Source organism: Pogona vitticeps, chromosome 2 (assembly GCF_051106095.1).
Source record: "Pogona vitticeps strain Pit_001003342236 chromosome 2, PviZW2.1, whole genome shotgun sequence".
NCBI classification, from domain to species: domain Eukaryota; kingdom Metazoa; phylum Chordata; class Lepidosauria; order Squamata; family Agamidae; genus Pogona; species Pogona vitticeps.
In genome coordinates, this window is record NC_135784.1 from 191,209,684 (window position 1) to 191,222,580 (window position 12,897).

Below are 12,897 nucleotides of genomic sequence, written 5' to 3' on the forward strand. Positions count from 1 at the left end.
GAGATGAATCTCCCTCTTTGTTTCTGGCTGGCGGGACTCAAACTCTTCCGCTCTTTTGTCTGTTCTTGACCTTCCAGCCAAAAGGTACTGCCGAAGGGGCCTTTGCCAGAGGCAATGACCTGAGCTGCCTCTAAAGGCAGAGGTGATCCTGTCTGCATATCAAGGGCCAGGAGTGCTGACCTGACTTATTTTGCCCCAAGTGTGGGATTTCACAAGCCCGTACACAACGGGGCACTTTGAAATGTGCATTTACCATCTGTTGGCCAACTTCTTCTCAAAGTTTGAATTGGAGTATATCTTCAGTTTCTATATCTCTGGCCTCCTGCCCCCCCCCCCCCCCGGAGTTTCTCCCCATCTCTTCACAGGAGAGAACCTATTTGAATGCTGCATTTCTTCTGGACCTTAAGGCTTCATAACAAATGCAGTATAATCTGGGATTGAAATTGCCCTTCATTGTGATAAGCCATTCTAGGAATACATACGGCGTTCCGTGTCTAGTCGCGCTGGCCACGTGACCACGGAAGATTGTCTTCGGACAAATGCTAGTTCTATGGGTTGGAAACGGAGATGAGCACTGCCCCCTAGAGTCAGACACGACTGGACTAACTGTCAAGGGAAACTGTTACCTTTACCTTTAATGTACTGGAGTGTATGCAGTTTCTGAAAAAATAAGAATGTGGGACATTTTATTTTAAAGTTCTGATTTAGGAAATGTTTAGTCTTCTTAAACTAGTATTTATATAAACACATATAATATTTATTCTGTAACTCTTCATAATCCCCTCTCCAGTGATGTAGTGTTTTCCTGTTTTTTTAATTTAATTTTGATGCTTGTATAAAACGTAATCTCTTGTGTCTTTAATGTTTTTTTAAAGAATACTCATTTTCTTTTAATTTTTGCACTCTGCTTACCAAACATAGACATTTCATTTTCAGCTGATGAAAATAAACTTGTCTGCCCAGTAACTCCAAAATACTCCATAACTAATAGTCCTGCTCCATTGTTGTAAATTCAAGGCTGTTGTGTCATTGAAGCAGTCAATCTATCTCACATTTGGTCTTCCTCTTTTCCTGCTGCCTTCAACTTTTCCTAGCCTTATGGTCTTTTCCAGTAAGTCTTGTCTTCCCAGGTTCATGAGGTGCCCTAAGGCACAATAGCCTCTGTTTTGCCATTTTTTGCTTTCACTATTTGTGTGATTTCATTTCTAGATAATACGGTCTTGTATACCCTTAACTAATTTAAGAGTGCCAGGGAATTGATTGCAATATACATGCTATAAAGTAATATTTTAAAATATTCTTTTTATGGATTTTTTTAAAACCCCATGTATAAAGGTCAAAAAGGAGATATGGGATCTAGCTGTATGAATGAAACAGGGTAGATTTCCCATAGTTTAACTGTAAATCTAATATAGATTCTGCTGGCTTCCTTCTCCTACGGCACAAACAAGGAGAAAGAATACTCTGAGAGTTGTAGGGCCCACAGAACCTCTGAATGGTCAGTAAATGCCCACAGTTGGGATCTCTTTCATTAAGAATTAATTGTGTACATACTGTGAAACTTTCTGAAATGGCCGTGATAGCCGAGCGCCATTGGTTTCTTCTGCTTGCCCTGTCCTAGGCTGTCTGTGAAGCAAGCACGTATCTTGCAGTTGGATGAAGATGTCCTTTGCGTCCGGTACAGCCCCAACCAAAAACTTCTGGCTGTTGCCTTACTAGACTGCACTGTGAAAATATTCTACACGGATACACTCAAGGTAGTAAACTCTAAAACCTGACGTCTGAACTCCCAGGCCATCCCTATTTATGAGGGTGTGGGTGAAGGATCAATAATGTGAATTCTGCGAGAATGGCAAAGTCAGAACAAGATTAATGATAGACACACAGATTAATTGTACATCATCATCATCATCATCATACCATATTTTTCGCTCCATAAGACGCACCTTTCCATAAGACGCACCAATTTTTTAGGAGAAGAAAACAGGAAAATATAATCTGTTTTCTTCGCTCCATAAGACTTTCCACCCCCCTGTTTTGTGGGAAAAAGTGCATCTTATGGTGTGAAAAATACGATAATAATAATAATAATAATAATAATAATAATAATAATAATAATAATAATAATAATAATAATAATAATAATAATAATAATAATAATAATAATAATGATGATGATGATGATGATGATGATGATGATGATGATGATGATGATGATGATGATGATGATGTACCATCAAGCCTGTTCGGACTTGTGGTGACCCTGTTCAGGGTTTTCCAGGTAGAGAATACACAGAAGTGGTTTATCATTCCCTTCTTCTGGGGGAGCCCTGGGACTGGGCAGCTTGCCCAAGGCCACCCAGGCTGGCTGTACTCATAAGAAGCATGGTGGGGAATCGAACTCCCAGCCTCTGACTCTACAGCTGGAGACCTAAACCATTCAGCCAGCCAGCCAGCTATTTTCTATAGTACTTGGTGTGGAGCAGTTACACCTCTACAGTAGAAGAACTGACTAAAGGTCAAAGCCAAAGTGTTGGTGAAACGCATATTCAGATATACATAATGTCTGTTTTGCCAGTCCCTGCCCCACTTCAGGATTTATGCTTTATAGTGTAAAAGTAAGTAGGGTTGTAAAGGTGGGGGCAGGAGAGGGCAAAGAACTCCTGTCTGGTGTCCCCCTCCACACACACACACACCTAATGTCAAAAAAAAATATTCATAGGTTTCACAGGAAGATTTAAAGAAGTGCTTGTAAGTTCTGGAGTGCAGACGTTGGATCTTTGTGATCGGGTGCCCTTGGGTGGCAGTGCTTCCAGTTACAGATGCAGTAGAAGGATGATGAATTATAGACGCCCACGGTCATTCAGACCTTCCAAGTTCACAGCACGAAGGCCTGATTGGCCTCCAAGATGGGAGGGGGCAGGACCTCCCTGTGTCCCCACATCTGCACCATATTTACAGCCATAGCTGCTTACAGGCTATCATGGCTGAATAGGGCTTATGTGTTACTCTGGTCTGATTCATAGTTGTTTTTGAACACGCTTGTTAAATCTCTGTGTGACCTTCAGCAGAATGGGTAAAATATCTCTGTTGAAAAGTGTAAGCCACGTGGAGTGTGGTGACAATTTCACACATACAAGCATCTTGTTCCTGCTGCTGCTGCACTCTCTTGAGTGAACACCATATAGATATAAATTTGCCCCTTTTGATGGCTTGTTCATGCCCTCATCAAGACATCTTTGCAGATCTTAAAACAGCACCTCCACTGCAATGTGGAATAAAGGAGAGGGGCTGTGGCTCAGAAGTAGCACACATGGCTTGCAAGCCAAAGATCCCACGTTTAGCCTCTGGCATCTCAATTTAGAAGGATAACATAGCAGCCAATGACCTCACTTGAGACAGAGGAGTGAGCTGCCACCGTTCAAGATAGATAATACAAATGGACAAGCAATCTGATCTGATATGGTACAGACACTTATTTTCCCCCAGCCATATCACTAAATCCTAAGATGTACTAAGTAACTGCAGCCAAAACTCTGCTCATGACCTGGGATTCTATCTCAAGTAGCCAGCTCAAGGTTCACTCAGGCTTCTTTCCTTCCAAGGTTGGTAAACTGAGTACTCAGCTCACCAGGGGAGAGGGGCAATGGGTAGCCTGCATAATTAACTTGTAAATCACCCAGACAGTGCTTTAAGCTTGATGGGGTGGTATATAAGCAGCATGCTTTGCTTAAGTAAATCTAGTGTGTATTTTTATAAGCCAGTCAGTTATTGTCGGACGATTACAGAAAATTTGTAAAGTACTTGTATGGTTCAGTGTATATTTTGAGATTTTTAAAAAATGCTTGAAGTATGTAATGTTTTCCTCTTGCTTTCCAGTTTTTCCTCTCACTGTATGGGCACAAGTTGCCAGTGCTTTGCATGGATATTTCTTATGTAAGTATGCCCTGTGTTATCTTATGTGGCATTATTTAATGTTAACTAATATATGATAGGTCTGTTCTATGGCAACGCAACTAGTTTCCTTTCATTCTTTCTTGTATTAGTGAATTTGGCCAGCTTCTCATAGCCTGGGTGAACTCAGCTCTTTGTCTCTCTGCTGCTACTAATGATGCCAGTGAATACACGTATTAGTTGTCCAGAAACAAGACATGTATAGTTGGTTGTCTAGGGAAGGGAAAGAAAGAATGAATGAATGCCCTTCATGGAAAGGGAGCAAAATGCAAGATGTTTGTGGTTATATCCAGGCAGTTAGAGATGAAAGCCAGGGATTATCATGGTTTCACCCAGGTGCATGATGATCACCCCAATGTTTTCCTGCTCTCTTGTAGGATGGGACGTTAATCGCAACCGGCTCTGCTGACAGGAATGTGAAGATCTGGGGATTAGACTTTGGGGATTGTCACCGGTCTCTCTTTGCCCATGATGACAGGTGGGTAGATCTCTCAAAGAACATCTAGACTCATTGGCTCTTTCTGTTTGAAAAAAATCTCCTTGGCTTGAAACGTCTATCAGAAGTAGATTAATGTCATAGCATCTCTGGGGTAGTTTTCCTGCTCTGTTGTAGGACGGGGTGTTAATCGCAACATGGCTATTTTTTAATTTTTATTTTTATTTTGCTTGTAAGGGAAATGCTTTATTCTGTGTTAATTCTTTTGTATATGGGTTTATGACCTGTGGAGCGGTGCACTCTCAGGGACAAAGTGCACTCTCTGGGATTGAATAGGCTGATGTGTCTGAGGACTGCTTACTCCACCAGTTACGATACATCTGGAACTGAAGATCTGTTGTTTGAGCATGAAAGTTTGCTCAGCAGGAAAGTGGGTGATTTGTTGAGAACAAGAAGACTGAAATGTTAGCATGTACTTTGGGGTGACCCCTCTGCCTGCACCCACAGTCTTACATGGACTGGAGGATCTCTTGTGAAGCAGCGGGCTGCCATCAAAGAATCTTCAGGCCTATTAAGCTTGTTAGTCTTTACAGCCTCCCAAGGCTCTATGCTATTTTTATACAGTCTTTCTCCTTTGCTCCCTTCTCTGCCTACTTTACCCCTGCTTACTACCACTCGAGTAAGATTATCCAATTATATCTTCTTGTAAAGCCCTTGGAACAGCAACACCCATTCTTTCTGATAGAAGTGAGGATGCTTCTTGCTTTTGCTTTCAGAAATGAAAGCTCAGTGTTACATTAAGCAGAGGGAGCAGAGTTTATACATCTCTACATACCTATGCTGTCCTTCTAAATGTGGTTGCCATCTGCTGCTGAGAATCTGCTGGGGCAGTTTCAGTCAAGTTGTGCCGTAGAGTCCCACACATGTGCTTGAGGAATTAGGGTCAGCTGCCCACTGAGCAGGAACCCATAGTCTTCCCGTTAGTGGTGAGTTTTGCTTGCTGGCTCTACCACCGCACTAGCCGTCATGCAAAACAGTTAAACTTTTCAGCAGCTTCTGATCATTTTTCCCCACAGCCTTTCCAAAAGCACTGACTGGAAATAAAAAAGAAGGCTCTGAAAAAGTAATTCACTGGTAGGAAGCTTGAGCTGTCATTTATCAAAGCTACTTCACTCTTCTTCCTCCTTCATGTGGTGTTTTCTTTTTATGAAGATCGTGCCTGAGGGACTACTTTAAGAGAACAGTTGCCTTATTTAGAGGGAGGTCCAGATCTGCCCAGAACCATCTGCTTTGCTTTCTGATTTTTTCTTCTTCTTTAGGAAATGCACACCTGTGCAGTATGTTAGATGGGAGAAGAAAGAGTAGGAATCTGATGATAGTTGAGCTTGCTCGCTCGGGCTACAGAGTGTAGACCCCTTTGCAGCCAGAGGAGACGGCAAATGTCAGCAGCCTGTCGCAAAACAGGACAAGTTAGGCTCACTGACGAAGGTGTTTTAAACAAAAAAATGAGGAAGAACCATATTTTTCTGCTGCTTGCATTTCTAACAGAGTTTTGCAATTTGAAGAGGAGATAGAGGTTCTGTATCTTCGAAGCAGACGTTACCTACAATGACTGTTACAGTCACAGTGGAATTATAAACTTCTGGTTGGTGCAGGACTTTGGGGCATAAAATTGAGGAGAACCTCTGCGCCATCCTCAGGGTTCTTATCAGAAAGTGGCAGCATTTCTGAAAATCCTTTGAACAAGAAAGAATTTTGTGTGCGCTTTTACACTTCCATACTGACATAAAGACCAGAAAGTCTTGATAAATCCATTGTGTTACATAGAAAGTTGTGTTGCCAATGTCTTGTCTTTCTTAGCATTTAAGAGAAAATTTCAACAACCATCTATAACAGTGGTTCTTAACCTTTGTTACTCAGATGCTTTTGAACTGCAACTCCCAGAAACCCCAGCCAGCACAGCTGGTGGTGAAGGCTTCTGGGAGTTGCAGTCCAAAACTCCTGAGTAACCCAAGGTTAAGAACCAGTGATCTATCAGATCTGCTTTGACTTGGATTCTTGCATTGAGTAGGGGGGTTGGACTCGAGGGCCTTATAGGCCCCATCCATTATTTGATGATTCTGTGATTAGTGCCTGTTGAAGATGGCATCACAACACACTTTTCCTAACAGTGTAGAGTAGTTACAGTGAGGCTTCTGTAATATTTGTGGGGAATTGGGATGAAAGCAGTGGCTATCCCTGGGCAGGGTTGCACTGGAATACAAACAGAAAAATGAAAGGAAATAGCAGCTGGAACTTTAGTAATAAAAATATTTGTATTTTCTTCCTCTTTTAAAAATGCCTTCAGATAATGTTGTTGTGAATGTTGCTTTGGAAAAGGCAGTGATCTTCTGTCCCTTTTGTTATGTCACAATATTCTTCTCTCCCCATTCAGTGTGATGTACCTTCAGTTTGTACCCAAGTCTCACCTCTTCTTTACAGCGGGGAAGGACCACAAGATTAAACAGTGGGATGCAGACAAATTTGAACACATTCAGACCCTGGAGGTAAAATATGAAAATGGCAGGTGCTGAGATTTCTTGTACAGATCGGTGGTTAGGATGCCAAGTGTTTTGCTTCTGTGCCCTCACTGTGCCTATTATCTAATTTGTAGGGGCATCACCAGGAAGTGTGGTGTCTGGCGCTCAGTCCCGGTGGGGACTATCTTGTGTCCTCCTCTCACGATAAGTCGTTGCGTCTCTGGGAAAGGACAAGGGAGCCGCTTATTCTGGAGGAGGAAAGGGAGATGGTAAGAAGAAGAGCCTCATGTATAAGTTCCATTTCGATTATTAATCTTGTTGAAGAGGAGTCCCAAGACAGACTTTTCTGCAAGCCTCCTTTCATCAGACTGAGACACTTGTATCTTTTGCATTGTTGAGCAAGCGTTTTATGTTGGGCTATGAATTTCATTCATTCACTCCGGGAGGCCGTGGAAGACAGGAGGGCCTGGCGTGCTCTGGTCCATGGGGTCACAAAGAGTCGGACGCGACTAAACGACTAAACAACAACATGAATTTCATTGGAGGAAGTTGCTCCATTTTTATCTGTTTTGAAACATTCTGCCCTTCACTTAAAAAAAAAGGCTTTAGGGTAGGAGGGACAAAATCCAAGTTAAAGAAAGCCTGTTCTTATGCACTGTCTGCTTAGTGGTCTTCTAATTTAAAGGCAACATTGTAGGCCAACAAACTGTGGTGTCTACCAAAATACTTTATTGTAGAGAGTAACAGGATAAATATTAGCCATGCGAGATATGAACTTGCAAAAGTTACCTGTAATATGGAAATATTAGCTTTCCATATTACAGACTCTTATATTGTACTTAATTAAATGCCTGGCATCTGTGTTTTGATCCACTGTTCAGCTGTGGTGATATTACAATGCTCTGAGGCTCATTGATTCCTGGATTCTGGATTTCTAACAAAAGGTCAACCTTATATTGCAAAATGGTAGGATGGTATTAAACAGAGATCCTTAAAGCAATCAAGAGAACAAAATCAGAAGGCCATAGCATGTCGTTCTGTCCAGTACTGCCACACCATTTTGTGTGCACCCAGTCTTGTATACTGTAGATGTGGAAGCTAGGCAGGGTAAGGGCTATTTTAACACGGGGAGAGACCAGAGATCTCCAGATAGGGCTAGGGAAGAATCTGGTTTCAAACCTGGAGTATTTTTCCCTATCAGAGCTGGCAGTACCTGACTAATCAGATCAAGGACCTCATTGAGAATAATGCAGCTTCCTGTATACTTCTATTCCCACCACCATCAAACAAGCCATAGCTGCTGGCCAAAATTCTTTCTTTCTTTCTTTCTTTCTTTCTTTCTTTCTTTCTTTCTTTCTTTCTTTCTTTCTTTCTTTCTTTCTTTCTTTCTTTCATTCATTCATTCATTCATTCATTCATTCATTCATTCATTCATTCATTCATTCATTCATTCATTCATTCATTTATATCCATTCATTCATTCATTTTTCAGCCATCTTTCTCCCTTTTGGAGGACTCGGAATAGGACAATTTAACCAGCTTAAGTCTGAAAGCCAGTGTGATGTAGGAAAGTGTCACATATGGCGAAGGTAGTCATGGGTCCAAATTCTGCTTTGTCCCAAAACAAACTGATACCTGGCCAACACATCCTGCAGGACTAGCGTGAGGATTAAAATGACGAGGAAAGAACCACGTACACTGTTGTGAGCATTTTGGGTGAAGGGTAGGACAAAAGTGGAATTTGTGGACCATTTTCTAAAACAAATACAGCAAGTAGTCAGAGTTCCTCTAAGTGGGAACCAACACAGAAAAGTGCTGGTACCTAGTGCTGTGCCTGCAAAGATGGCGGTTGCAGGACAATTACCTGGAAACCTCAGAGTTGAGAGAAAGAGGAAATGTATGGTAGAAAGTCTGGTTCCTGGAGATTCTGAAACGGGAACTGCTGTGTTGCAGTGTACTTGCTAACCCTGACACACTGAACCATTTCCCTCTGCAGCAAAGAGAAATGGAGTACGAAGACAGTATAGCTAAGGAAGACCAGCCCGTGGTAAGTAATTCGTGTTGAAACATCAGTGTTCTGTTGCTCCCCAGGCTTTTTTTGTGAATTGCAGAGTTTTCTCTAAAATAGAGAAGCATGTTCACCATTGTTGTAGAAAACCTGAGAGCTTGAAAACAATTGTTGCCCTGTACCATTCAACCACCCAACTCCCTGGAACTGTATAAGTGTTTGAAGTGAAGTGGAAATTACCCTGCAGCTGTCCCAGTGATGTTGTAGGGAAGGGTTAGGGAAATTGTGACGCTCCAGGGCTGATGAACCGCTACTGTTTCTCTTATCCCTCAATATTGCCCAAGATGGATGGAGCAGTATTTTGCTTAAACTGTATTTTTGTTTCTTCTCAGGTTGCTGGGGAAACTCAAGGAGAGGCTGGCTTAGCTGGAAAAAAGACCATTGAAACAATCAAGGCGGTAAATATGACACCCCCTGGAATCCTTCCTGATGAACATTCACCCTTGTGGATGGGGAGAATGGCTTAGATGAGGTCCTAGTCTTAAAAAACAAAAACCAACACCCTCCCAAAAAAACCCCTCAAAGATCCCATACATTTTGAAGTTCTCAGTATCTGTAAGTGCTCTGAAATTGGTTATATGAAAGCACAGGCTTTTATAGATTTAATTAATATACATAATACCTACTTACCTCAGTGGAGCTTCAGCAAGAGATGGAAAGTAACATGCAGATCATATCTTCTGTGCTTGAGATTCATCATTGACCTTAGCTGAAATGAGCTGAAGAATGATCCGTGTGGTATTTCAGTTGCCAAGGGGGAAATGACTGGGCCACCCTCTGCCATCTGTTACAGTGTCTTGTACCAGAGCAGAAGCTCTTGTTTGCAGCAGCACTTAAAGCTACCAAAGGATAGTATAGCAGATCTGCTCTCCTCCGGATGCTCCCCCCAACTCCCCAATTAAGTGGAAAATATGCTCTTGTTATCCTAGCACTGTACGTGTCAACACCCTGATGTGCAAATCTCTATGTTCCGCATTAGGAAAATTCTCTCGGTTCATTCAGTTGTTCACAAGCTAATTTTGTGTCTGTAGGCAGAACGGATTATGGAAGCCATAGAGCTCTACAGAGAGGAGACGGCAAAACTGGAAGAGCACAAAGCTATCTGCAAAGCTGCCGGAAAAGAGGTGAGGGATGAAGTATTTTGTGTGTTGCACTCCGTGGAGAGTGACCATCCTGTTCTCAGAATATGCTTAAAAAGCCGCAGGTGGATGTCCTTCTTTTTCAAATGTTGGTGTCTGTTGACCCAAACCAGGAGGCAGGATTGGCTTAGTCAGTGTTAGCATGGAATGGCCACCATTGCCTAAGTGTTGAGGAGGGTTACTTGTTGAGCTGGTTGCAGAATCCCTACCCCTGCCTCCAGAGCATCTCTGAAGTTTATGTCACTCTCCTGCAAGAGGCCAGGATTCTACTGTGTTGGAGAAAGGTCCAAGCAAATCTGTTCCTGCAATGCTATTTGGGTATTTTATTCTCATCTTTATGATTTTTCAAGAAGAGGGGAGGCATCTGCCATATCACCGATGTCCAAAATGCGAACAACTTCATTATTACCACCAGGTTCCACATTGTCACCTTGAAAGGCATTCTTCCTCTTTTGAAAAGACAAATACTTTGTTTTTCAGTGCTTCAGGATGTCCTGTTTTCATAAATTTATATATCAGTTTTGATTTACTGTGGGTTCCGACTCGGGCCAATTTTGAGTCCTTTTATTTTGATTTTTTTTTATCACCCTATGATTCTTCACAAAATCATGGCTGTGGCCCCTTCTTTGCCTAGCACTGTTTTCGAACAAGACTTCTTATGCTGTGAAAGAAGTGAGCTATCAGTTTCTCTATGCCCTTCTCAGCAATTCCAGTTATGCCAAAAATCTCATATATTTGAGGAAAAATCCTCTCTCGGCTCTTGAGGCTTTCAAAGGAGGAGGTTGGAAGGATAGATTCCTTTTGGAATAATATAGCTTAGGGACAAGATGGGAGAACATTGGTGTTGGCAACATGGATTTAATTTTTTGTTAATCAATGAGTTATCATATTATCAAAGTTGGGAAATTAAAGGATGTCAATCAGTTTCATCTGCATACAGGAAGAAATACATCTGAATTGTAATCCATCTTTTCTCCAGGTGCCTCTTCCAGTAAATCCAATTCTTAAGGCATATGGCAGTATTTCAGTAAGTATGATGTGTGACTGCTTTTTGCACTTTTGAAATCTGCTAAGTAAACCCTGGGTTCATTATTGTGCATTAATTGAGTAATGTCAGGAGTGGGCATTGTGTTAATGATTAGGGTACCTATGAGTAATTGTGATTCTTCAGTAACAAGTCTTTGTGCCTTTGTATTTCCTCCTTTCTGTGCTGAATTCAGCCCTTTTTTATCTTTTTAAACACATCTTCCATCTTCCGTTTCTCAAATGCCTTTTCTTTTTTTATATCCTCTATTTTGTGAGAGTCGGGTTGCAAGATGTCAGTTGGACTGTTTGCTTTCCCAAATTTTGAGGAAATCAATCATTTTTGTGTAAATACTGGTTTCTGCATGCCTTGTCTGTTTGCTTTCTAAAATTTTGAGAAAATTAATAGTCTTTCTGTAAATAGTGTTTTCTGCATGCTGTGTCTTCCCTCATGCACTCTCTTCAAAACCTTGTCACAAATAGCAGTATTTTTGTTTTGATAATCCTAAGAACTAGATAAACAATACGCATCCTGAAATGGTGCCTTCTTGTCTACTAAATTTGTGCAGCAGATTTTTTTCATATGAGCTGACCAACCAGTGCTAACAATGGCATCCACTTATGTCCTTTTCTTATAGCCTTCTGCGTATGTACTAGAGGTTTTGAAGAAGGTGAAGTCGAGGTGAGTTTTAGAAACATCGCTGTTTTGTGTGTATTAATAGGCCTGTCTAGAGTAGGAAACAAAATGGCTATAGCAAGCTGTGCGTACTTTGGACAGAAAGACCCATGTTCTGTCTCAACATTTATGAAGGCTCATCAGACTCAAAGTAAGTTACTGCATCAAGCTTTCATGGTGATTTTTTTCTTTCAGGATGTCTGTAGTTAGCCCTTTTGTATTCGCCAGATTAACCACACAGCCCATCCTGCCTTCTTACCTAGCTAAGCTTTACAGTCCTTTCAACCTCTTGATTTCTAAGCACCAGCTGGTTTTGAAAGGCCCTTAGACTTTTGAGTCTTGTGGTTCTCCTACTTGTATTGCACAGTATAAAACACGTGCCATGTGTGATGGAGACTTGCACTTTAGCATGTCTCATCTCATTTGTGACTGCTTTGCAGAGCTGTCCATTCATTACAGAGTCAACAGGGAATCGTACCTTTTTCCCTTGCTTTGGAGGAGGACTGCAGCCAGTGGTTTGTGTAGATCTCCTTTTATGCTAATGGGCTGTGTCTAGAAATTACACTAGGTGAAATAAAGTCTCATTCCAGGGGCACTTCCTTTCCTTACGAATCACTTTTAATTTCCTTTCTCAAAAAGCAGGCAGCAACAATAACTGTTCAACGTCGCTTCATTCCAAGGAGGCTGCTCTTATGGGTTGATGCCTTCAGGGAGAGACATTTTAGTTTTATACATTCTCCTTTTCTACAGTGAACTGGAAGAATCTCTGTTGGTGCTGCCTTTCTCATATGTGCCAGACCTCCTTATCCTCTTCAATCAGTTTCTCCAGTTGGGTTCAGAGGTAGAGCTGCTCTGTCGGGCTCTCCTGTTTCTGCTCAGGTAAACCCTACAGCTGAGTGGAGAGAAACATAATCAGTTTTAATCCTGCGGTTATCCGTGTTGTGATGTGGACCTGCACGAGTGGTTTTAACCACATTGGGGTGTGTGTGTGTGTGAGTTGTGTGGGACCGTAGGAACTAGTTTTAAAAATATAGGTTTCATGTTGCAGACTGCTTCCAGTGGCATTAACCTATCGATAGCCA

At 41.7% G+C, this 12,897-nt stretch overlaps 1 protein-coding gene across 3 annotated transcripts in view; it reads left to right on the forward strand.

Annotated features, from left to right (window-relative positions):
- WDR3 (WD repeat domain 3) overlaps positions 1-12,897 on the forward strand; it is a 35,979-nt gene that overhangs the window by 20,651 nt on the left and 2,431 nt on the right. For all 3 annotated transcript variants that reach the window (XM_078386760.1, XM_072991745.2, XM_078386759.1), the window contains exons 15-25: positions 1,622-1,757; positions 3,880-3,936; positions 4,332-4,432; positions 6,825-6,936; positions 7,044-7,178; positions 8,906-8,956; positions 9,310-9,375; positions 10,009-10,101; positions 11,096-11,143; positions 11,778-11,821; positions 12,566-12,694. In XM_078386760.1, coding sequence (XP_078242886.1) covers positions 1,622-1,757; positions 3,880-3,936; positions 4,332-4,432; positions 6,825-6,936; positions 7,044-7,178; positions 8,906-8,956; positions 9,310-9,375; positions 10,009-10,101; positions 11,096-11,143; positions 11,778-11,821; positions 12,566-12,694 — 972 coding nt within the window. The remainder of the gene's footprint in view (positions 1-1,621; positions 1,758-3,879; positions 3,937-4,331; positions 4,433-6,824; positions 6,937-7,043; positions 7,179-8,905; positions 8,957-9,309; positions 9,376-10,008; positions 10,102-11,095; positions 11,144-11,777; positions 11,822-12,565; positions 12,695-12,897) is intronic.